Raw genomic sequence first — 26932 nt, 5'->3', positions numbered from 1 at the left:
TTCGCAGCCGTCGCCCTCCTGCAGTGGTATGCCGCCGTACGTTGTTCCCTCTGATGGTCTTGCAGGCCGGGAGCGCGCCGATTTCCGGGCCGGGCCGGGCCGTCACACGCTGCTCCCTCTCATGCAGCCTTTCATGCTTGCTGTACCTACATGCTAACTCTCTGTGTTTCATGTACGAGGACACCCAAATCTCTCTGAACACCAACGTTTAATAGTTTTGCATCATTTAAAAAATATTCTGTTTTTCTATTCTCCCTACCGAAGTGAATAACTTTATTTCCCCACATTATACTCCATCTGCCACCTTATTGCCCACTCACTTAACCTGTCTGTATCCCTTTGCAGACTCTCTGTGTCCTCCCCACAGCTTACTTTCCCACCTAGCTTTGTATCATCAGCAAACTTGGATATATTACACTCGGTCCCTTCATCCGAGCCATTAATATAAATTGTAAATAGCTGGGGCCCCAGCACTGATCCTTGCGGCACCCCCACTCGTTACTGTTTGCCAACCTGAAAATGACCCGTTTATTCCTACTCTCTCTTTTCTGTCCATTAACCAATCCTCAATCCATGCTAGTATATTTCCACCAAACCTTTTATGTGGCACCTTATTGAATGCGTTTTAGAAGTCCAAATATACTACATCCACTGGTTCCCCTTTATCTACCCTGCTAGTTACATCCTCAAAAAACTCTAATAAATTTGTGAAACATGATTTCCATTTCATAAAGCCATGTTGACTCTGCCTGATCATGTTATGTTTTTCTAAGTGCACTGATACCACTTCCTTAATAACAGATTCCAGCATTTTCCCGATGATTGATGTCAGGTTAACTGGCCTGTAGTTCCCTGTTTTCTCTGTCCCTCCTTTCCTGAATAGCGGGGTTACATTTGCTACCTTCCAATCCACTGGAACCGTTCTGGAATCTATGGAATTTTGGAAGATCACAACCAATGCATCACAACCATTATCTGTACAGCCACCTCTTTTAGACCCCAGGTCCAGGGGATTTGTCGGCTTTTAATCATATTAGTTTCTCAAGTACTTTTTCTCTACTGATATTAATGACATTAAGTTCTGCATTCTTATTGGACCCTTGATTCCCCACTATATTTGATATGCTTTTTGCATTTCTACTGTGAAGACAGATACAAAATATTTGTTTAAAGCCTCTGCCATTTCCTTATTCCCCATTATAATTTCTCCTGTCACAGCCTCTAATAGACCAACGCTTACTTTTGCTACTCTCTTCCTTTCTACACATTTGTAGAAGCTCTTTCAATCTATTTATATATGTCTTGCTAGTTTATTCTCATATTCTACTTTATCAATTTTTTTGGTCATCCGAAGAAAAGATATGCCTTCAGCTGTCTGGGCCTTAAGCTCTGGAACTCCCTGCCTAAACCTCTCCACTTCTCTACCTCTCTTTCCTCTTTCAAGACACTCCTCAAAATCTACCTCTTTGACCAAGCTTTTGGTCATCTGCCGTAATTTCTTCTTACCTGTCTCGTTGTCAAATTTATTTTTTTTGTCTTATAACACTCCTGTGAAGCACCTTGGGACATTTTACTACATTAAAGGTGCTATATAACTCCACATTGGTGTTGTATTTTGGGACAAAAGTTGATACATTGCCACCCAGGGGCCAGAGCCAGTAATGACATTGTGACAAGAATCAGTTGACATTGGACATTCCTATTTTAAATGGAGCATCGGAATTTTTCACAATTTAAAAAGTTGAAACAGATGTGTTACAAAAAAGTGGCAACAGGAAATCATGCATTTTAAACAGGAAGTGCATGCAGATGTAATGTTTCTCAATAAGATATAGCTATGCAGGAGCATTGTACCTGTCAATGCATTGTTACAGAATAATGGAAAGATACAGCACGGAAGGAGGCCAATTGACCCATCGAGTCTGCGCCGGGCCATTCGAAGAGTAATCCAGTTGGTCCCACTCCCCCGCTCTTCCCCAGAGCCTTGCAATTTTTTCTCCTTGAAGTATTCAAGTTCCTCCCAAAATTTAGACACCTTCTCTTGTTCCTCTAACCTACATATCACTGAAACAGATTATCTGCTCATTATCACATTGCTGTCTGGGGGAGCTTTCTGTGAGCAAATTGGCTGCCCCGTTTGATTACAACAACGATTGCACTTCAAAAAGTACAGGTTGAACCTCCCTTATCCAGAGCTCCCTTATCCAGAACTCCCTTATCCAGAACTCCCTTATCCAGAACCACCCCATGTCCAGAACCATTCCCGACCACCGGGTGGCGCATGCGCAGAACTCCGACATGAACAAATTGGAGTCCTTCCTCGCTGACAACTCCCGCAATCGCTGGCCTGACCCCGCGATCCACCGCCCCCCCCCCCCCATGATCACTCTGCCGCAATCCCAGCCCCAAGCCAGCCAGCCCCAATATCCCCTTGCTCAGTACCTGTACCATCCAATTTAACGTGGCCACCCCTCATCTGGAAAAAATCCCTTATCCAGAACAGGCCGGGTTCCCAGGGTTCCGGATAAGGGAGGTTCAACCTGTACTTCATTGGCTGTAAAACGCTTTGGGACGTCCTGAGGTTCTGAAAGGTGCTGTGTAAAGGACCTTGCTTTTCTTTTGCCCACTCATGAGTCTTGGTGTATTGTTAATGTAAATGTTGGTCCCTTAGAAGATGAGAAGGGGGATTTAATAATGGGAAATGTGGAAATGGCTGAGACCTTAAACAATTATTTTGCTTCGGTCTTCACAGTGGAAGACACAGAAACCATGCCAGAAATTGCTGGTCACAGGAATGTGGGAAGGGAGGACCTTGAGACAATCACTATCACTAGGGGGGTAGTGCTGGACAGGCTAATGGGACTCAAGGTAGACAAGTCCCCTGGTCCAGATGAAATGCATCCCAGGGTATTAAAAGAGATGGCGGAAGTTATAGCAGATGCATTCGTTATAATCTACCAAAAGTCTCTGGACTCTGGGGAGGTACCAGCGGATTGGAAAGCAGCTAATGTAACGCCTCTGTTTAAAAAAGGGGGCAGACAAAAGGCAGGTAACTATAGGCCGGTTAGTTTAACATCTGTTGTGGGGAAAATGCTTGAAACTGTCATTAAGGAAGAAATAGCGGGACATCTAGATAGGAATAGTGCAATCAAGCAGACGCAGCATGGATTCATGAAGGGGAAATCATGTTTAACTAATTTACTGGAATTCTTTGAGGATATAACAAGCATGGTGGATAGAGGTGTACCGATGGATGTGGTGTATTTAGATTTCCAAAAGGCATTCGATAAGGTGCCACACAAAAGGTTACTGCAGAAGATAGAGGTACAGGAGTCAGAGGAAATGTATTAGCATGGATAGAGAATTGGCTGGCGAGCAGAAAGCAGAGAGTCGGGATAAATAGGTCCTTTTCGGGTTGGAAATCGGTGGTTAGTGGTGTGCCACAGGGATCGGTGCTGGGACCACACCTGTTTACAATATACACAGATGACCTGGACGAGGGGACAGAGTGTAGTGTAACAAAATTTGCAGATGACACAAAGATTAGTGGGAAAGCGGGTTGTGTAGAGGACACAGAGAGGCTGCAAAGAGATTTAGATAGGTTAAGCGAATGGGCTAAGGTTTGGCAGATGGAATACAATGTCGGAAAGTGTGAGGTCATCCACCTTGGGGGAAAAAAACAGTAAAAGGGAATATTATTTGAACGGGGGGAAATTACAACATGCTGCGGTGCAGAGGGACCTGGGAGTCCTTGTGCATGAAACCCAAAAAGTTAGTTTGCAGGTGCAGCAGGTAATCAGGAAGGCGAATGGAATGTTGGCCTTCATTGCGAGAGGGATGGAGTACAAAAGCAGGGAGGTCCTGCTGCAACTGTATAGGGTATTGGTGAGACCACGCCTGGAGTACTGCATGCAGTTTTGGTCACCTTACTTAAGGAAGGATATACTGGCTTTGGAGGGGGTACAGAGACGATTCACTAGGCTGATTCCGGAGATGAGGGGGTTACCTTATGATGATAGATTGAGTAGACTGGGTCTTTACTCGTTGGAGTTCAGAAGGATGAGGGGTGATCTTATAGAGACATTTAAAATAATGAAAGGGATAGACAAGATAGAGGCAGAGAGGTTGTTTCCACTGGTCGGGGAGACTAGAACTAGGGGGCACAGCCTCAAAATACGGGGGAGCCAATTTAAAACCGAGTTGAGAAGGAATTTCTTCTCCCAGAGGATTGTGAATCTGTGGAATTCTCTGCCCAAGGAATCAGTTGAGGCTAGCTCATTGAATGTATTCAAGTCACAGATAGATAGATTTTTAACCAATGAGGGAATTAAGGGTTACGGGGAGCGGGCGGGTAAGTGGAGCTGAGTCCACGGCCAGATCAGCCATGATCTTGTTGAATGGCGGAGCAGGCTCGAGGGGCTAGATGGCCTACTCCTGTTCCTAATTCTTATGTTCTTATGTTCTTATGTTACAGGACACAACGCTTATATCTGCCCGGCAACCAACCAGTGCACAATCGACAAGAACCGACGGAAAAGCTGCCAGGCCTGTCGGCTCCGTAAGTGCTATGAAGTTGGGATGATGAAATCCGGTGAGTCTGTAAACATTTGCCAACACCAGTGTGGGGGTTGGGGGGGGGGTTAGGGGGGGGGTGGGGAGGGGCGGTTACAGGAAAAGGACACCGAAGCACTGGAGAACTGGAGAGAGTGCGAAAATACATTTACAGGGTGGTACTGCAACTGAGAGATTCCAACTGTCGGGGAAAGATTGAACAGGTTGGGGCTTTTTCTCCAGAAAAGGGGAGACTTCGAGGAGAGCTGATGGAGGTCTTTGAAATTATGAATGGGTTTGGACAGGGTGGATGTGGGCTCAACTTTCCCCAAAGCTGTTTTTTTTAGGCGTACTTGAAGAGTTACGCCCGTGTTTTTGGGGCCCAAGAAGGCCAAAAAAAAAAATCATCCAAGTTTCCCCGTTTGAATTCTCCATTTTGGCGCCGCCTAGCCCGTCATTTAGTTTTGGGGGTGGAGCCCAAGATCTGCGCCAAAAAGGTCGGGTTGCCACGGCAACCAGAGACACCACGCGTTGCTGAGGCTGGAAAGTGAAACGTTCAGGCAGCTCACAGCAACCCGCACAAGCACATTGCACAATGCAGTGACTTACCGACATTAAATTATTAAAGTGTAGACAAAGGTCTATCTCCCTGCCCCCACCGCGCGACCCCCCCCCCCCTCTCCCAGTGCCGGTCCCGGTCCCCGCTCCTATCCCAGGCCGAATGGCCTCCTCCCTCCCGGTATCCGCTCCTAACTTGGCCCGAAAGGCTTCCCCCTCCCTCTCTCCCACTCTCCCACTCTCCCTCTCTTTCCCCTCTCTGATGTTGCTGTCCGGACCCTGGAACTGCAGCTATGGCTATCCAGAAGGTTTTTCCACATACGTCGTCCTAAGAAAAACTGGAGTAAATCGGAGCTGGCCAAATTTGCTGAAGTGGCCAGGATTGGCGCGGGTGGCAGGTTACGCACCCTCTGACCCAAAAAAACCCAAATCTGAATAAATCATAACTAACTGAGTTACGCTGGCGCACAATCTTTGGGGAAACTTTGATTTTTTATTTTAGGCCAAAAAAAGTGCCGCTGCCAAAAACACACCGCAACTCACTCGGTAAATATAACCCAAAGTTTCCATGTGGGGGAGATTCAAAAACTGGGGAGGGGGGGGTGGCGGGAAGGAGTATATACCAGTTATTCAGTCGCCAACGGACTCGCCCATCTTGACCGTGGACAGCGGGAGTTGGGGGTCCCGCAGTGGTTCGCCGGACCAGCATCCGGGCAGGGCCAGGGAATCGGGGGGAGTGGCTAGACCATGGCTGCTTACACTGCTGTTCCCACCCCCTGACCCGCTCCTCCTGAACTGAACGCGGACCATCAGCAAGACTCCCCAGGGTCTCACCGTCAGCAAATTAATAACAGGACACAAATAAGGCAGGAACATCTTGCAGAAATGCGTGACAGTGAGAAGGTCAGGTGTTGTATTCAAGGAATACATTAATTCAACAGGGTAAGGGTCACTCACTGTAACTGTACAGAGTCACTGTTTATTCAGGGTAAGGGTCACTCACTGTAACTGTACAGAATCACGAGGAGGTGTGTGGGGGGGCCTGACCCATCCACCTCCATGGCACGAACCTGGTATTGCAGTACTTCCAGGAACGGTGCAGTGGCTCTAGGCCTTTTGGCTAAGAGCATTGGCGCAGAGTGATCCTTGAATGGGCCCAAGGTGACCTCTGGCGTTTGTGATTTGACAAAGAATTGGAAAGATTGGCTACGAATTTCAAAAAAAAAAAATCTGTTCTTATCAGTTTAATATCCCCTATGGGGACATGATATTGAATTGATTTTTGGACAGGGAGCTGGATCAGGGGCTTGCCCTGTCCACTCCATGCACCGACCTGGTATTGCAATATTTCCAGGAACGGTGCAACTTCACCTCTCGGCCTTTTGGCCTAAGATCAAACACATTGGCGCAAAGTGATCTTTGGCGTTAGAGTTGATCTGGAACGAAATTGGATTTAAAAAAAAACTGTACAGAGTCACTGTTTATTCAGGGTAAGGGTCACTCACTGTGTAACTGTACAGAGTCACTGTTTATTCAGGGTAAGGGTCACTCACTGTGTGACTGTACAGAGTCACTGTTTATTCAAGGTAAGGGTCACTCACTAACTGTACAGAGTCACTGTTTATTCAGGGTAAGGGTCACTCTGTGTAACTATACAGAGTCACTGTTTATTCAGGGTAAGGGTCACTCACTGTGTAACTGTACAGAGTCACTGTTTATTCAGGGTAAGGGTCACTCACTGTGTGACTGTACAGAGTCACTGTTTGTTCAGGGTAAGGGTCACTCTGTGTGACTGTACAGAGTCACTGTTTATTCAGGGTAAGGGTCACTCACTGTGTAACTATACAGAGTCACTGTTTATTCAGGGTAAGGGTCACTCACTGTGTGACTGTACAGAGTCACTGTTTATTCAGGGTAAGGGTCACTCACTGTGTGACTGTACAGAGTCACTGTTTATTCAGGGTAAGGGTCACTCTGTGTAACTGTACAGAGTCACTGTTTATTCAGGGTAAGGATCACACACTGTAACTGTACAGAGTCACTGTTTATTCAGGGTAAGGGTCACTCACTGTGTAACTGTACAGAGTCACTGTTTATTCAGGGTAAGGGTCACTCACTGTAACTATACAGAGTCACTGTTTATTCAGGGTAAGGGTCACTCTGTGTAACTGTACAGAGTCACTGTTTATTCAGGGTAAGGATCACACACTGTAACTGTACAGAGTCACTGTTTATTCAGGGTAAGGGTCACTCACTGTGTGACTGTACAGAGTCACTGTTTATTCAGGGTAAGGGTCACTCACTGTGTGACTATACAGAGTCACTGTTTATTCAGGGTAAGGGTCACTCACTAACTGTACAGAGTCACTGTTTATTCAGGGTAAGGGTCACTCACTAACTGTACAGAGTCACTGTTTATTCAGGGTAAGGGTCACTCACTGTGTAACTGTACAGATTCACTGTTTATTCAGGGTAAGGGTCACTCACTGTGTGACTGTACAGAGTCACTGTTTATTCAGAGTAAGGATCACACACTGTAACTGTACAGAGTCACTGTTTATTCAGGGTAAGGGTCACTCACTAACTGTACAGAGTCACTGTTTATTCAGGGTAAGGGTCACTCACTAACTGTACAGAGTCACTGTTTATTCAGGGTAAGGGTCACTCACTGTGTAACTGTACAGAGTCATTGTTTATTCAGGGTAAGGGTCACTCACTGTGTAACTGTACAGAGTCATTGTTTATTCAGGGTAAGGGTCACTCACTGTGTGACTGTACAGAGTCATTGTTTATTCAGGGTAAGGGTCACTCACTGTGTGACTGTACAGAGTCACTGTTTATTCAGGGCCAGGGTCACTCTGTGTAACTATACAGAGTCACTGTTTATTCAGGGTAAGGGTCACTCACTAACTGTACAGAGTCACTGTTTATTCAGGGTAAGGGTCATTCACTGTGTGACTGTACAGAGTCACTGTTTATTCAGGGTAAGGGTCACTCACTGTGTGACTGTACAGAGTCACTGTTTATTCAGGGCCAGGGTCACTCTGTGTAACTATACAGAGTCACTGTTTATTCAGGGCCAGGGTCACTCTGTGTAACTATACAGAGTCACAGTTTATTCAGGGCCAGGGTCACTCTGTGTAACTATACAGAGTCACTGTTTATTCAGGGCCAGGGTCACTCTGTGTGGAATTGTACCACATTCTGTGTTGGAGCTGTGTTTAGCACATTACTGTGTCAGTGTGGAAAGGCTGGACTGTGCAGTGGGAGAGCATTAATCATTCTTCTGCTGTTCGGAATATTTTCTGCCTGTACTGTGGAGAATAACTTTAGTGAGAGTGTGTGGATCCTCTGCCAATGCGACTAAGTGCACTTTAACACGCAGTTGCACAAGGCTTTGGCAGTGTGGAGTTTAAATTGGCTTTTATACTCAGCACGCCTTACGGGACTGGTCCAAACATTCCAGCAATGAATCAACACTTGACAAATCCTGGGAGCCGGAATGGCTGATTGGATCAGTCCCGCACTCAGTCCATGCTCAGCACCACAGACACAGATTCCTCTCCACCTTGGGCCAAACTATCTGAGCTCAACTGGATGCAGCAATAGCGGGATCTTGCTGCCGGGATATGATCAGGGGGATAGGGTCAGAGATAGGGTCAGAGATAGGGTCAGAGATAGGGTCAGAGATAGGGTCAGAGATAGGGTCAGAGATAGGGTCAGAGGTCAGGAATACGGTCAGAGATAGGGTCAGAGATAGGGTCAGAGATAGGATCAGAGATACGGTCAGGGGGATACGGTCAGAGATAGGGTCAGAGATAGGGTCAGAGATAGGGTCAGAGATAGGGTCAGAGATAGGGTCAGAGATAGGGTCAGAGATACGGTCAGAGATAGGGTCAGAGATAGGGTCAGAGATAGGGTCAGAGATACGGTCAGGGATAGGGTCAGAGATAGGGTCAGAGATAGGGTCAGAGATACGGTCAGAGATAGGGTCAGAGATAGGGTCAGAGATACGGTCAGGGATACGGTCAGAGATAGGGTCAGAGATAGGGTCAGAGATAGGGTCAGAGATACGGTCAGGGATACGGTCAGAGATAGGGTCAGAGATACGGTCAGGGGGATATTTTCAGAGATATGGTCAGAGATACGGTCAGGGATACGGTCAGAGATACGGTCAGGGGGATATTTTCAGAGATATGGTCAGAGATACGGTCAGGGGGATACGGTCAGGGGGATACGGTCAGGGATATGGTCAGGGATACGGTCAGGAATAGGGTCAGGGATAGGGTCAGAGATAGGGTCAGAGATACGGTCAGGGGGATACGGTCAGAGATACGGTCAGAGATACGGTCAGGGATACGGTCAGGGATACGGTCAGGGGGATACGGTCAGAGATACGGTCAGGAGCAAGCAGTTATTCTCTGTTCAGCTGCCTTTTTGCTGGGTAATGCTTGGACATTCGATGAGGAGGGTCAGTGCCTCTTCAATCCAGCAGCCCCCTGACCCCTGACCTCTGGCCCTCGGCCGTGAGGGGACAGTGTCAATGGGACTGCACCCCACTGTAGTTAGCTATCTCTCTCTGTCTGTCTATCTTTCTCTGTCTCTATCTCTCATCTCTCTGTCTCTCTCTCTGTCTCTCTCTCTGTCTCTCTCTTGCTCTCTGTCTGTCGGTCTCTCTCTTGCTCTCTCTCTCTCTGTCTCTGTGTCTCTCTCTGTTTCTCTCTCTGTCTCACTCTCTCTCTGTCTCTGTCAGTCTATCTCTCTATCTCTCATCTCTCTCTTTCTCCTCTTTCCTCTCTCTCTCTCTTTTGCTCGTTCTTTCTCTCTCTCTCTCTCTCTCTCACTCTGTCTCTCTCTCTCTCTGTCTTTGTCTCTTTGTCTCTCTGTCTCTGTCAGTCTATCACTCTCTCTCTGTCTCTCTGTCTCTCTCTCTCTCTGTCATTGTCTCTTTGTCTCTGTCAGTCTATCACTCTCTCTCTCGCTGTCTCTCTCTCTCTGTCTCTCTGTCTGTCTCTCTCTATCTCTGTCAGTCTATCTCTCATCTCTCTCTCCTCTCTTTCTCCTCTTGCCTCTCTCTCTCTTTTGCTCGTTGTCTCTCTCTCTCTCTCTCTCTCCCTTCTCGTTCTATCTCTTGGGGAGTAATGTTCCACAGAAAGGCAGATCGGGTAGCTGAATCACAACCACCAGCTTTCCACCTGAACTGAAAGTTAAAATGCTCTCTCTCTCTCTCTCTCTCCCTCCCTGTCGCACACCGTCACTTTCCATCTCAACCTTTCTTGTCTCTGTGTTTTCCTCTAAATGTTGCACTGGGTTTCCTCTCAACCAACGTGCAGATAATCGGGCCGTTATCACATTGCTGCCTGTGGGAGCGTTTCCTGGATCGCCACAGCAGCTACACTTCAAAATAAAGTATGTCATTGTCGGCAAAGCGCTTTGGGAGGTCCTGAGGCAGTGAAAGGCGCTGTACAAATGCAAGACTTTCTTTTGCTATTCCATCATCATCACCGTAGGCGGTCCCTCGAGTCGAGGATGACTTGCTTCCACGTCAAAAAGTTCAGAGGTGTTTCGATGAAGGAGCTAATATCCCAGATCCCGAACTACATCCTGAAGGGTGGAAGATGCCTGTGGGTGGATTTTTTTAACGTGGGGTGACCGTTGCACACCAGCCACCACACGGGGCTTGACAGAGCGAGGTCTTGGTCCAGTGGCAAGGGTTAACCAGGACGACTGGAGACCAGCTCTGCTGCACGGACCTAGTGCGCTACACATATTGCACAGTGTGGGCTGGGCCCGTGCTGCCCCCTGGGCCCTCGCCTCTTCTGGGCCCCGAACTCACTCCTCTACAACTCCAAGTACAAGCTCACCACCTCCTCCCTGCATCATGGCAGGACGTAATCCCATCGTCTGTTACCCTGACACATCCCTTCCCAGAAGCTCAGGACCATGTGTCTCGCCTCCATCAGGGGTTCCCTCCCAGCGACAGTCATTTTAAAGATAAGGTCCAGAATTGCCTCCCGAAACCTCTCCCTTTTCCTTTAAGACGCTCCCCAATATCTGCTGATGTGGCTCCGTGTCAAACTGTGCCTGATAAAAGCAGAATACCGCAGACGCTGGAATCCGAAATAAAAACAGAAAGTGCTGGAAATACTCAGCGGGTCAGGCAGCGTCTGCGGAGAGAGAAACAGAGTTAGCGTTTCAGGTCGATGACCCTTCGTCAGAACTGGCGATACAATACTCGATCATCCGGGTCCCTGGGGGATTGGGCAATGCCGGGTCAACGATTTCTCTGTTCGAGCGAGTTGACATTATAAAGTTAAAACCTCAATGAATAAATACTGTGACAATCAGCTACAAACAGTAGCAAGGCGGTTAGGTATGGACATTACCAGCATGCATGCAGGTAGCCTCGAGGAGGAGATTGTCTAGCTCCGGGGTTCCGGAGCCCGATGCTTTCTCGGGCCGAAAGGACTCCGACGTCAATGGCGGCCGCGAGAGACAACGGCTGCAGCAGCGCGCACACCCACGGAACTTTAAATGCCGTTACAACGGTTTCCCGTTGCATCCATGTGCGGATCGTCGAGAGTTGCCCGTAGTTCGATAATGCAACAGATTGTCTCTCAAATCTCTCCTGCCTTCCACCCGATCACAGAGCTTCCCAATTGTTCCTCCCTCCCCTCCCCCGTTCAGGGCCCCTGCACTTCCTTAAAAAAAAACTGTTGCATTTCGAACATTCGCCAGTTCTGAGCAAGGGTCGCCGACCTGAAACGCTAACTCTGTTTCTCTCTCCACAGATGCTGCCTGACCCGCTGAGTATTTCCAGCATTTTCTGTTTTTAGTTGTGTCTAATAATCCCTCCTGTGAAGCACCTTGGGCCGCGTTGCCAGGTGGGAGGCGCTGTATCAATGCGTTCTGTTGTGGTTGGCCAGTCGGCACGCCCTCCTCTGCTCCGTTCTCCCAGCCCGGTTCCTGGGCCGTGGGACCTGGCAGCTCACCTGCACACGGCGCACCCACCGTGTTCACACCGCTTCACCGCACATGTCCCCTGCTTGGAGAATGTTCCTTTACCAGATGTTACTGCTCCATTTAAGAAACATCTGCTCAGCTCCACATCTCAGGAGATGCGCGGAAGATGGATTGTGTCTCCATTAGCGGCCAGGCACATCAACAGATGCAGCTGAAAATGTAAGTTCCAGCCAGAGGTTCACTCTGTTAAAAGAAAACAACATTCCTTCACTGCACAATTCATAAAACCATCTCGCCCCGTCAGCAAAGAGTAACATAGTAGTTTTTATCAATTGTCAGGGCAGGTACAGCATGGGGTTAGATACAGAGTAAAGCTCCCTCTACACTGTCCCATCAAACACTCCCAGGGCAGGTACAGCATGGGGTTAGATACAGAGTAAAGCTCCCTCTACACTGTCCCATCAAACACTCCCAGGGCAGGTACAGCACGGGGTTAGATACAGAGTAAAGCTCCCTCTACACTGTCCCATCAAACACTCCCAGGGCAGGTACAGCACGGGGTTAGATACAGAGTAAAGCTCCCTCTACACTGTCCCATCAAACACTTCCAGGGCAGGTACAGCATGGGTTAGATACAGAGTAAAGCTCCCTCCACACTGTCCCATCAAACACTCCCAGGGCAGGTACAGGAGGTTAGATACAGAGTAAAGCTCCCTCTACACTGTCCCATCAAACACTCCCAGGGCAGGTACAGCACAGGGTTAGATACAGAGTAGAGCTCCCTCTACACTGTCCCATCAAACACTCCCAGGGCAGGTACAGGAGGTTAGATACAGAGTAAAGCTCCCTCTACACTGTCCCATCAAACACTCCCAGGGCAGGTACAGCACAGGGTTAGATACAGAGTAGAGCTCCCTCTACACTGTCCCATCAAACACTCCCAGGGCAGGTACAGGAGGTTAGATACAGAGTAAAGCTCCCTCTACACTGTCCCATCAAACACTCCCAGGGCAGGTACAACACGGGGTTAGATACAGAGTAAAGCTCCCTCTACACTGTCCCATCAAACACTCCCAGGGCAGGTACAGGGGATTAGATACAGAGTAAAGCTCCCTCTACACTGTCCCATCAAGCACTCCCAGGGCAGGTACAGGAGGTTAGATACAGAGTAAAGCTCCCTCTACACTGTCCCATCAAACACTCGCAGGGCAGGTACAGCACGGGTTAGATACAGAGTAAAGCTCCCTCTACACTGTCCCATCAAACATTCCCAGGGCAGGTACAGGGGTTTAGATACAGAGTAAAGCTCTTTCTACACTGTCCCATCAAACACTCCCAGGGTAGGTACAGGGGGTTAGATACAGAGTAAAGCTCCCTCTACACAGTCCCATCAAACACCCCCCGGTGTAAGGGGTTTTCACAGGGAGTGTTGTTGTGCCTTGGGTGTCTCTCTCTGGACTTTTGCCCTCACAACTTATGCCTGGCCTGTGAGGTACCCTGAGTGCTGCAAGAGCACCCCTGGAGAGACTGTGTCCACAGCTTATGAAGGGGGTTTTGAGACTCGTGCGTCCCCACAACTTATGCCTAGCCTGTGAGGCACCTGTGAGTGTCAAACAGTCCTAACCCCTTCTTCCCTAGCCTGTGACACACAGTTGAGCGTTTTCGAGGCGCTCCTAGCTTCCCTTACACTGTTCTGACATAAGACTCACGACCAGGAGATGTAATACAATAGAACTGAGACAAGGTGATTCCAAGAGGAACTTTAGGCTTCCAATTTATTTGACAAGGTGTAACTCAACAAACAGCAATACACCAACAAAACAATCCCCCTAAATCCCACTAAACGGACACAACGAAAATCTTTACACCAGTTTAGCAGTACAATGCCCAACCTCCCACCTTTCCTGGCCTAACTGAGTTGGGAGTTCTGGGGACCAGAGGTTATACTCACTACTGTGCCTTCCGCAGTCTGGTGGTTTGCTTCTTCTATCTTCGGTGTCTTCGGACACTGGTTTTCCTACAGTGTCGAGAGGCTTGCTGGTTGTGGTTGTTGGATGACGAGGGCAGGGAAAATCATCACTCCTTTATACCACTACGTCAGAAACCCCTTTTTATAGCCAGATTATCCAGTCCGCCCCTCCTGCTGAAGTCGATTCTTCTCATTGGTGGACTTTTTGATTTTGAACAATGCAGCAGTTTTAGATTGGGGTTTTTTTTTTCCCACTGATGTTAACCTACTCAAGGTTTGAGTGGGTGTTGATTGCATTGGCCTCCTGTAGCCATTGTGCTAGTCTGGCCTGAGCCAGATATTTCTATGCCTGATGAAAAAGGTGTTGGAATATGTATGTGGCATTGTTTAAATGCTAATGTTTTCAAGGGGCAAGTTTCGAGGGTATACAGTTCCCAGACAATTTGATTAGTTCCAATGTCCAAACTGGCCCTTTTGATATTGACCCCACCCCTTTTCTTGCAGACCCAACATACACCTTTTAAAAATCTCAAATTCGATTAAAGTTCGTAGTTTCTTCCATGTGCACTTTAGGATTTCAAACTTTCTGGTAGATAGTTCCAAATTAAATTCCCTTTCCTATGAGTCCAAACACTGCGGGGGGGGGGTCTCCATGAATGTACCCCCTTTTATCCCCTGCAGGCCTCGTTTGCCCTTTTAAAATTCATTTGTGTCCCAAAGTTTTCCTTCCATCGGTTTCAATTCACAGCACAGACTGATCCCACAGCCCTTTTCCTTCTGGGTAAAATGAGGAAGTTTTCGTCCTCCCCGACACAGGGCAGGTACAGGGGGTTAGATACAGAGTAAAGCTCCCTCTACACTGTCCCATCAAACACTCCCAGGGCAGGTACAGCACGGGGTTAGATACAGAGTAAAGCTCCCTCTACACTGTCCCATCAAACACTCCCAGGGCAGGTACAGCACGGGGTTAGATACAGAGTAAAGCTCCCTCTACACTGTCCCATCAAACACTCCCAGGGCAGGTACAGTACAGGGTTAGATACAGAGTAAAGCTCCCTCTACACTGTCCCATCAAACACTCCCAGGACAGGTACAGCACGGGGTTAGATGCAGAGTAAAGCTCCCTCTACACTGTCCCATCAAACACTCCCAGGGCAGGTGCAGCACGGGGTTAGATACAGAGTAAAGCTCCCTCTACACTGTCCCATCAAACACTCCCAGGACAGGTACAGCACGGGGTTAGGTACAGAGTAAAGCTCCCTCTACACTGTCCCATCAAACACTCCCAGGGCAGGTACAGGGGGTTAGATACAGAGTAAAGCTTCCTCTACACTGCCCCATCAAACACTCCCAGGGCAGGTACAGGGGGTTAGATACAGAGTAAAGCTCCCTCTACACTGCCCCATCAAACACTCCCAGGGCAGGTACACCATGGGGTTAGATACAGAGTAAAGCTCCCTCTACACTGTCCCATCAAACACTCCCTGGGCAGGTACAGCACGGGTTAGATACAGAGTAAAGCTCCCTCTACACTATCCCATCATCATCATCATCATAGGCAGTCCCTCGAAATCGAGGAAGACTTGCTTCCACTCTAAAAGTGAGTTCTCAGGTGACTGAACAGCCCAATACAGGAATTACAGTCTGTCACAGGTGGGACAGACAGTGGTTGAGGGAAGGGGTGGGTGGGACAGGTTTGCCGCACACTCCTTCCGCTGCCTGCGCTTGTTTTCTGCATGCTCTCGGCGACGAGACTCGAGGTGCTCAGCACCCTCCTGGATGCTCTTCCTCGACTTAGGGTGGTCTATGGCCAGGGACTCCCAAGTGTCGGTGGTGATGTTGCATTTTATCAGGGAGGGTTTGAGGGTGTCCTTGAAACGTTTCCACTGCCTACCTGGGGCTCGCTTGCTGTGTCGAAGCTCCACATAGGACGCTTGTTTTGGGAGTCTTATGTCGGGCATATGGACTGTTATATCTGTAATACACTTATGAATGACCCCACGAGACAATGCGTTGTACTCAAACTGTAGTGACCTTGGTCCTTTATTCGTAACTCCAGAGTGAGGTACAAGCATGGTGGATGGTGGGCAGCCTTTTAAACTGGGCCCTGCACACCTATGCAGGTGACCCTCAGGTCTCCCACCACAGTGCCCTCTGGTGGACAGCCTCTGCCACAGAGCCAGTTGCACCCTCTAGTGGTGCCAGCATAGTATATACACAGTGTAAACCTTATTGATAGTACATCAGGTGAACAAGTCTCCATCTTATGCAACTATACAGTGACTACACAGAGAGTATATCTATAGTCTGCATATATAACATCACTCTCCCCCAAGCCCTTTGTGTCGATTACCTTTGCACTATGTGCTCTGGCTTAGCTCTCTCCAGACTTAAGTGCCAATAGCCCTTGCACCTTGGCTGTGCTTTGGCTTGGCTCTCTCCCTGTTAACCCCAAGTCCTTTTGCCACAACGTTGGGTAGTGGTTACCAGTTTGATTGGTTCAATGATTCAGTGGAGGTTCCAGTGGGTTCTGGGTGTGATTCATGTCTGTGTCCATGGTTACATACATCCATTTCCCGCCCCCCCTCCCCTCCCCGCCAACAGCAAGATCGTGCAACAGGCCTGTTACATTAACAATGTCGTAGAGGGAGTGGTTGCTAGTGCTGTTGGGGAGGGGTTAAACTAATATGGCAGGGGGATGGGAACCTATGCAGGGAGACAGAGGGAATTGGATGGGGGCAGAAGCAAAAGATAGAAAGAAGAAAAGTAAAAGTGGAGGGCAGAGAAACCCAAGGCAAAAAGCAAAAAGAGTCACATTACAGCAAAACTCTAAAGGGGCAAAGGGTATTAAAAAGACAAGCCTGAAGGCTCTGTGCCTCAATGCGAGGACTATTCAGAATAAGGTGGGTGAATTAACTGCGCAGATAGCAGTTAACGGATATGATGTAATTGGCATCACAGAGACATGGCTCCAGGGTGACCAAGGCTGGGAACTCAACATCCAAGGGTATTCAACATTTAGGAAGGATAAACAGAAAGGAAAAGGAGGTGGGGTGGCGTTGCTGGTTAAAGAGGAAATTAATGCAATAATAAGGAGGGACATTAGCTTGGATGATGTGGAATCGGTATGGGTGGAGCTACGGAATACCAAGGGGCAGAAAACACTAGTGGGAGTTGTGTACAGACCTCCAAACAGTAGTAGTGAGGTTGGGGACAGCATCAAACAAGAAGTTAGGGATGTGTGCAATAAGGGTACAGCAGTTATCATGGGCGACTTTAATCTACATATTGATTGGGCTAACCAAACTGGTAGCAATGCGGTGGAGGAGGATTTCCTGGAGTGTATTAGGGATGGTTTTCCAGACCAATATGTCGAGGAACCAACTAGAGAGCTGGCCATCCTAGACTGGGTGATGTGTAATGAGAAAGGACTAATTAGCAATCTTGTTGTGCGAGGCTCCTTGGGGAAGAGTGACCATAATATGGTATAATTCTTTATTAAGATGGAGAGTGACACGGTTAATTCAGAGACTGGAGTCCTGAACTTAAGGAAAGGTAACTTCGATGGTATGAGACATGAATTGGCTAGAATAGGCTGGTGAGTGATACTTAAAGGGTTAACGGTGGATAGGCAATGGCAAACATTTAAAGATCACATGGATGAACTTCAACAATTGTTAATCCCTGTCTGGAGTAAAAATAAAACAGGGAAGGTGGCTCAACCGTGGCTAACAAGGGAAATTAAGGATAGTGTTAAATCCAAGGAAGAGGCATATAAATTGGCCAGAAAAAGCAGCAAACCTGAGGACTGGGAGAAATTTGAATTACAGCAGAGGAGGACAAAGGGTTAAGTTAGGAGGGGGAAAATAGAGTATGAGAGGACGTTTGCTGGGAACATAAAAACTGACTGCAAATGCTTCGATAGTTGTGTGAAGAGAAAAAGATCAGTGAAAACAAACGTAGGTCCCTTGCAGTCAGATTCGGGTGAATTTATAATGGGGAACAAAGAAATGGCGGACCAGTTAAACAAATACTTTGGTTCTGTCTTCATGAGAGAAACACAAATAACCTTCCGGAAATACTAGGGGACCAAGGGTCTAGTGAGAAGGAGGAACTGAAGGAAATCCTTATTAGGCGGGAAATTGTGTCAGGGAAATTGATGGTATTAAATCCCAGGGGACTGATAGTCTGCATCCCAGAGTACTTAAGAAAGTAACCCTAGAAATAGTGAATGCATTTGTGATCATTTTCCAACAGTCTATCAACTCTGGATCAGTTCCTATGGACTGGAGGGTAGCTAATGTAACACCACTTTTTAAAAAAGGAGGGAGAGAGAAAACGGGTAATTATAGACCCATTAGCCTGACATCAGTAGTGGAGAAAATGTTGTAATCAATTATTAAAGATGAAATAGCAGCGCATTTGGAAAGCAGTGACAGGATCGGTCCAAGTCAGCATGGATTTATGAAAGGGAAATCATGCTTGACAAATCTTCTGGAATTTTTTGAGGATGTAACTAGTAGAGTGGACAAGGGAGAACCAGTGGATGTGTGTATTTGGACTTTCAAAAGGCTTTTGACAAGGTCCCACACAAGAGATTGGTGTGCAAAATTAAAGCAGATGGTATTGGGGGTAATATACTGACGTGGATAGAGAACTGGTTGGCAGGCAGGAAGCAGAGAGTCGGGATAAACGGGTCCTTTTCAGAATGGCAGGCAGTGACTAGTGGGGTGCCGCAGGGCTCAGTGCTGGGACCCCAGCTATTTACAATATACATTAATGATTTGGATGAGGGAATTGAATGTAATATCTCCAAGTTTGCAGATGACACTAAGCTGGGTGGCGGTGTGAGCTGTGAGGGGGACGCTAGGAGGCTGCAGAGTGACTTGGATAGGTTAGGTGAGTGGGCAAACGCATGGCAGATGCAGTATAATGTGGATAAATGTGAGGTTATCCACTTTGGGGGCAAAAACACAAAGGCAGAATATTATCAAAATGGTGGCAGATTAGGAAAAGGGGAGGTGCAACGAGACCTGGGTGTCATGGGACATCAGTCATTGAAAGTTGGCATGCAGGTACAGCAGGCGGTGAAGAAGGCAAATGGCATGTTGGCCTTCATAGCGAGGGGATTTGAGTACAGGGGCAGGGAGGTCTTACTGCAGTTGTACAGGGCCTTGGTGAGGCCTCACCTGGAATATTGTGTTCAGTTTTGGTCTCCTAATCTGAGGAAGGATGTTCTTGCTATTGTGGGAGTGCAGCGAAGGTTCACCAGACTGATTCCCGGGATGGCTGGACTGACATATGATGAGAGACTGGATCGATTGGGCCTGAATTCACTGGAGTTTAGAAGGATGAGAGGGGATCTCATAGAAACATATAAAATTCTGACGGGACTGGACAGGTTAGATGCAGGAAGAATGTTCCTAATGTTGGGGAAGTCCAGAACCAAGGGACATAGTCTAAGGATAAGGGGTAAACCATTTAGGATTGAGATCAGGAGAAACTTCTTCACTCAGAGAGTTGTTAACCTGTGGAATTCCCTACCGGAGAGAGTTGTTGATGCCAGTTCATTGAATATATTCAAGAGGGAGTTAGATATGGCCCTTACGGCTAAAGGGATCAAGGGGTATGGAGAGAAAGCAGGAAAGGGGTACTGAGGTGAATGATCAGCCATGATCTTATTGAATGGTGGCGCAGGCTCGTAGGGCCGAATGGCCTACTCCTGCACCTATTTTCTATGTTTCTATGTTTCTATACAGGATCAGACACAGTGCAATTACAAAGAAAGGAAGTTACAGTTTGTATCGTGACACCTTGGTTCAGTGACTTACATACGTTACGTTTTGCGGTCGTGCGCCAGGATTGGGTCGATTGCATTCAAGGTCAGTCATGGTCAGTACTGAGGTAGCAGTACAGGTATGTGAGGACACAGGTTCCAGAGCAACCGGACGGGGTCCTAGTCGTCTGATAGCGGCGCTGCCCCCCCTGCTGGCGGGGTGGGCTTGGTTCGCTCACCTGGCCAGGACTCAGGGCCTTTGCCGTTGCCTAGTGGTGGACAGAGCCACAGATGTGTGTGGCCTCCCTGTCCTCCTTTGATGGCTGCAGAATCTTTGCCTGCTCTCTCACGGTGTTGGGAACCTGGCTGTTCCAGGTCCCGTTTGGGGAACTCGTTGGTTCTGACCTTTCGCTACCGGACATGGCCGAGGTAGTGACTGGGTCTGGGAGCTGCTCCGTCTCCACCCGGGTGGTGGGCAACGGCGGCCGACTGCGCGTATTGGCACCGTTTCCGTTTCCAGGTCCGTGGCAAATAGTGCCATCGGGTGCCTGTAGCATGGGATAGACCTGGGGCAGGGTATCAGGATCAGTGCCTTTACCCTCCCGAATTCACTCGCTTACTACTTTTGGGGACACTCTATTCCCGACATCTCGCAGCAACATTTTGTTCACAATCTTAATCGATTTGTTCCATGGATTGCCATGCATACAATGTCTCTTTAAGTTCAGTTGGTTGCAGGTCTCCTTTAAGAGAACCCTGCTGGCTTTACCCCAGTCAAATCCTTTGTTAGACCCCACGTGTTGGTCCCTCAGTGTTGCACCTTGTGATATGGCTGCGGCCATCTTTTTTTCCAGCCACGCTGCCCCTCGCTGCAGCAGGGACGCCATCTTGCCTCTGTCCTCGAGGTCGACTGCCTTGATCCTTCTCTCCCACGATTCTGCCACAAAAGCTGGAAGAGTGCCTGTGAATTCGATCTTCCTCCCCAGGAGTCCTGCCACGAGCCGGAAAGGTACTTGTCGGTCATTCTGGTCGGATCATTACCACACAGTGGTGATGGACGGTCTGTCCTCTTTGCCTGGCCCAAGCGAAGGTGAGGTTTTGCTCTGCCTCTGAGCACAGGGGGACATCGATTGCTGGAACGAAGAGGTCTTCTCATTTCCACTGGATCTTCCCCATTCACCTTCTTCCGAGTAGCGTTGGACCATCACCTGCTACAATCCACAGAGGTAACTTGTGCACCACGCCATTATGGATTACACTTACATCCGCACTACCGAGGACTGGGATCAGCTCCTTGGTGTAGGTGTGCAACTTTTCCTGTACCGGAACCAGCTCGGGTCGTTTTTTGAAAGCATCCTGGCTCATCACTGACTGGCTCGCTCCCGTGTCCACTTCCATGAAGACTGGAACGCCGTTTATCTCGACTTCCATCTTCACTGGAGGACAATCGGTGGTGCAGATATACACTCCATACACTTCTTCTTGGGGCTGAGCTGCCTCTCTGGCCAAATCATCATACTCCCCGCTGGATTCAAAGTCATCTCCCGACTCCTCTGCTAGCCGGTGAGTCGCATTTCTTTTACACATACGCTGGAGGTGGCCCTTCGTGTTACAGGCTTTGCATACATACTCAGCAAACCGACACGGGTGAGCCCTATGGTTTCCTCCGCAACGCCAGCATGGTGCTACTCGATTAGCACCCCTCGACGGACTCTGAGTTCTGGAACCCTGAGGTCTGTGCTCTCTGCCCTGGGCAGAGCCACGTTCTACAGTCTTGCCTGTGAAAGGCACCATTCTGTGTACAGTACTTGCCGGGTTTGAGTCCACAGGATGAATAATTTGCTTGGTGCTGCAGGTCGAGGTCATGAACACCTGACTGATGCTGATGGCCTTCTGCAGGTTGACTGTGGTGTCGGCAGATAATAGCTTGTGAAGGAGGCCCTCGTGGCCAATTCCTATAACGAAGATGTCTCGCAATGCTTCGTTGAGGTGCATGCCAAAATCACACGGTGCCGTAAGTCTCCTGAGGTCAGCAGCATATATTGCAATCTCCTGGCCCTCAGGTCTGTGGTGAGTGTAGAATCTGTGCCTGGCCGTGAGGATGCTCTGTTTTGGTTTTAGTTGGTCGCGAATTAGTTCAGTCAGCTCATCGTATGTCTCATCCTTGGCCTTCGTGGGTGTCAGCAAGTCCCTGACGAGGCGGTAGACCTCGGGCCCACAACTGGTCAGCAGTATAGCCTTGTGCTTCTCCGCCAATGTGTCCGTCTCCCCTGCCAGGTCGTTTACCACGAAATATAGATCAAGCCTTTCCGTGAAAGCATCCCAATCATCACCCTCTGCAAAGTCTTTTAGTGTGCCAAAGATAGCCATAATCGCGTGAAAGTCCGTATTCTCGTCGCCGGTTGTTATGTCTGTAATGCACTGATGAATGACTCCACGAGGCAATGTGTTGTACTCAAACTGTAGTGACCTTGGTCCTTTATTCGTAGCTCCAGAGTGAGGCACAAGCATGGTGGGAAGCCTTTTATACTGGGCCTTGCACACCTAATCAGGTGACCCTCAGGTCTCCCACCGCAGTGCCCTCTGGTGGACAGCCTCTGCCACAGGGGCAGGAAACCCTGGTCTCCACCAGTTGCACCCTCTAGTGGTGCCAGCATAGAATATACACAGTGTAAACCTTATTGATAGTACATCAGGTAACAAGTCTCCATCGTATGCAACTATACTATGCAAGTATATCTATAGTCTGCATATATAACACGGACAATGTGGCCTGCCCAATGGAGCTGATCGAGTGTGGTCAATGCTTCGATGCTGGAGATGTTGGCCTGAGCGAGGACACTGACGTTGGTGCGCCTGTCCTCCCAGGGGATTTGCAGGATCTTGCGGAGGCAGTGCTGAAGTCATCAGTCCGTACGCCCCAACACAGGACGCTACAGATGAGACCAAAGTGGAATTCTACTCCAGCCTCGAACAATCCCTGTCCCGAGTCCCAACGGGCGACATACTGATCCTCCTCGGGGACTTCAGCGCCAGAGTCGGTAAGGACACAGACCTCTGGAAGGTGTGGTCGGCAGAGAGAGGGTAGGGAAAACCAATTCCAGCGGTACCCTACTCCTGACAAAATGCCTAGAACATGACCTTGTCATCACCAATACCTTGTTCCTTCAGAGGGGCAAATACAAGGCATCGTGGCAACATCCCCGCTCCAAGCACTGGCACCTGCTCAACTACGTCATCGTCCGAGCGAGGGATCACATGGACGTGTGCATCACCCGCTCCATGACAGGAGCCGACGACTGCTGGACGGACAACTGCCCAATCTGTTCCGTCATTAACATCAACATTGCCCCAAAACAGCAACGGCAACAGAAACAATGCTGTAGGAAAATCAACACAGAGAACCCTGATAAGAAAGCCCTATACAGCCAGCGCCTCACTACCAACTGGCGACCCTCGATGGCCCAGAGATGCAGAATGGCCACAGCGCCTGGTCTGCCGACAAGGTCTCCACAATCAGCGCCTGTGAAGAGACGCTCGGTCACTCGACCAGGAAACACCAGGACTGGTTCTTCGAGAACGACCAGGAGATCCAGGAGCTAATTAGCCGCAAACACAAGGCATTCTTGAACTTAAAACAGCAACCCAACACGAGAGCAAGAAAACAGCTCTACAGACGGCTGAAGGCCGAGGTCCAACAAAAAACCCAGGACCTAAAGTATAAATGGTGGGTGGAGAAAGCGCAGGAGATCCAGCAGCTGGCCGACAACTACGACATGCGAGGATTATTCAGCGCAGTCAAGACCACCTACGGCCCAAGCACACAAGGCCCTACCCCACTGCTGGCCAAGAACGGAGAGGTGCTCATCAAGGACAGAGAGGCAGTCATGGTCCACTGGAAGGAGAACTTCGAAGATCTCCTTAGCCAAGACTCTGTCTTCGACGCGAGTGTCCTCGACTCCATCCCGCAGCATGCTACCCGCCACCATCTCAGCACAACCCAAGCCTGGCACGAGGTAGAAAAGGCCATCCGTCAGCTCAAGAACAAGGCAACGGGAGCAGATGGAATCCCCGCTGAGGCAATAAAAGTTGGCGGAGAAGCACTATTGGCACGAATGCATTACCTCTCTTATCTGGAAGGAGGAGAGCGTGTCAGGAGATCTCAGAGATGCCGCAATTGTGACCATCTTTAAAAAGGGGCTAAGTCGGACTGCAGAAACTACAGGGGAATCTCCCTGCTATCAGCCACTGACAAAATAATTGCAAGAATCCTCCTCAATCGTCTTCTCCCTGTGGCTGAAGAGCTCCTCCCAAAGTCGCAATGAGGATTCCGTCCACTACGGGCTACAAGGGACATGATCTTTATGGCGCGACAACTACAAGAGAATTGCAGGGAACAGCACCAACCTTTGTACATGGCCTTCTTTGACATCACAAAGGCCTTTGACACTCTCAACCGTGAGGGATTATAGAGCATCCTCCTCATTTCGGCTACCGTCTACACTGACCCATCAAACACTCCCAGGGCAGGTACAGGGGGTTAGATACAGAGTAAAGCTCCCTCTACACTGTCCCATCAAACACTCCCAGGGCAGGTACAGGGGGTTAGATACAGAGTAAAGCTCCCTCTACACTGTCCCATCAAACACTCCCAGGGCAGGTACAGGGGGTTAGATACAGAGTAAAGCTCCCTCTACACTGTCCCATCAAACACTCCCAGGGCAGGTACAGCACGGGTTAGATACAGTGTAAAGCTCCCTCTACACTGTCCCATCAAACACTCCCAGGGCAGGTACAGCACGGGTTAGATACAGAGTAAAGCTCCCTCTACACTGTCCCATCAAACACTCCCAGGGCAGGTACAGCACGGGTTAGATACAGAGTAAAGCTCCCTCTACACTGTCCCATCAAACACTCCCAGGGCAGGTACAGGGGGTTAGATACAGAGTAAAGCTCCCTCTACACTGTCCCATTAAACACTCCCAGGGCAGATACAGGGGGTTAGATACAGAGTAAAGCTCCCTCTACACTGTCCCATCAAACACTCCCAGGGCAGGTACAGCACGGGGTTGGATACAGAATAAAGCTCCCTCTGCACTGTCCCATCAAACACTCCCAGGGCAGGTACAGCACGGGATTAGATACAGAATAACGCTCCCTCTACACTGTCCCATTAAACACTCCCAGGGCAGGTACACGGGGTTAGATATAGTGTAAAGCTCCCTCTACACTGTCCCATCAAACACTCCCAGGGCAGGTACAGGGGGTTAGATACAGTGTAAAGCTCCCTCTACACTGTCCCATCAAACACTCCCAGGGCAGGTACAGGGGGTTAGATACAGAGTAAAGCTCCCTCTACACTGTCCCATCAAACACTCCCAGGGCAGGTACAGGGGGTTAGATACAGAGTAAAGCTCCCTCTACACTGTCCCATCAAACACTCCCAGGACAGGTACAGGGGGTTAGATACAGAGTAAAGCTCCCTCTACACTGTCCCATCAAACACTCCCAGGACAGGTACAGGGGGTTAGATACAGAGTAAAGCTCCCTCTATACTGTCCCATCAAACACTCCCAGGTCAGGTACAGCACGGGGTTAGATACAGAATAAAGCTCCCTCTGCACTGTCCCATCAAACACTCCCAGGGCAGGTACAGGGGGTTAGATACAAAGTAAAGCTCCCTCTATACTGTCCCATCAAACACTCCCAGGGCAGGTACAGGGGGTTAGATACAGAATGAAGCTCCCTCTACACTGCCCCATCAAACACTCCCAGGGCAGGTACAGGGGGTTAGATACAGAGTAAAGCTCCCTCTACACTGTCCCATCAAACACTCCCAGGGCAGGTACAGCACGGGGTTAGATACAGAATAAAGCTCCCTCTGCACTGTCCCATCAAACACTCCCAGGGCAGGTACAGCACGGGATTAGATACAGAATAACGCTCCCTCTACACTGTCCCATCAAACACTCCCTGGGCAGGTACAGCACATGGTTAGATACAGAGTAAAACTCCCTCTACACTGTCCCATCAAACACGCCCAGGGCAGGTACAGCACGGGTTAGATACAGAGTAAAGCTCCCTCTACACTGTCCCATCAAATACTCCCAGGGCAGGTACAGGGGGTTAGATACAGAGTAAAGCTCCCTCTACACTGTCCCATTAAACACTCCCAGGGCAGGTACAGGGCGTTAGCTACAGTGTAAAGCTCCCTCTACACTGTCCCATCAAACACTCCCAGGGCAGGTACAGGGGGTTAGATACAGTGTAAAGCTCCCTCTACACTGTCCCATCAAACACTCCCAGGGCAGATACAGGGGGTTAGATACAGAGTAAAGCTCCCTCTACACTGTCCCATCAAACACTCCCAGGACAGGAACAGGGGGTTAGATACAGAGTAAAGCTCCCTCTACACTGTCCCATCAAACACTCCCAGGACAGGTACAGGGGGTTAGATACAGAGTAAAGCTCCCTCTACACTGTCCCATCAAACACTCCCAGGGCAGGTACAGGGGGTTAGATACAGAGTAAAGCTCCCTCTACACTGTCCCATCAAACACTCCCAGGGCAGGTACAGGGTGTTAGATACAGAGTAAAGCTCCCTCTACACTGTCCCATCAAACACTCCCAGGGCAGGTACAGGGTGTTAGATACAGACTAAAGCTCCCTCTACACTGTCCTATCAAACACTCCCAGGGCAGGTACAGCACGGGTTAGATACAGAGTAAAGCTCCCTCTACACTGTCCCATCAAACACTCCCAGGGCAGGTACAGGGGGTTAGATACAGAGTAAAGCTCCCTCTGCACTGTCCCATCAAACACTCCCAGGGCAGGTACAGCACAGGGTTAGATACAGAGTAAAGCTCCCCCTACACTGTCCCATCACACACTCCCAGGGCAGGTACAACACTGGGTTAGATACAGACTAAAGTTCCCTCTACATTGTCCCATCAAACACTCCCAGGGTAGGTACAGCAAGGGTTAGATACACAGTAAAGTTCCCTCTACACTGTCCCATCAAACATTCCCAGGGCAGGAACAGCACGGGTTTAAATAGAGAGTAAAGCTCCCTCTACACTGTCCCATCAAACACTCCCAGGGCAACTACAGCACGG

At 49.0% G+C, this 26932-nt stretch overlaps 1 protein-coding gene and 1 pseudogene across 1 annotated transcript in view; both read left to right on the top strand.

Moving 5' to 3' along the window:
• Positions 1–26932, top strand: part of esr2a (estrogen receptor 2a) — a 315173-nt gene that overhangs the window by 50673 nt on the left and 237568 nt on the right. Inside the window, exon 4 of the mRNA XM_070877959.1 lies at positions 4475–4591. Coding sequence (XP_070734060.1) covers positions 4475–4591 — 117 coding nt within the window. The remainder of the gene's footprint in view (positions 1–4474; positions 4592–26932) is intronic.
• Positions 6317–6479, top strand: LOC139263553 (U2 spliceosomal RNA; annotated as a pseudogene).

Source organism: Pristiophorus japonicus, chromosome 4 (assembly GCF_044704955.1).
Source record: "Pristiophorus japonicus isolate sPriJap1 chromosome 4, sPriJap1.hap1, whole genome shotgun sequence".
NCBI lineage: Eukaryota > Metazoa > Chordata > Chondrichthyes > Pristiophoridae > Pristiophorus > Pristiophorus japonicus.
Note: the sequence above shows the minus strand (reverse complement) of the source record. Positions and strands in the feature narration are given on the sequence as shown.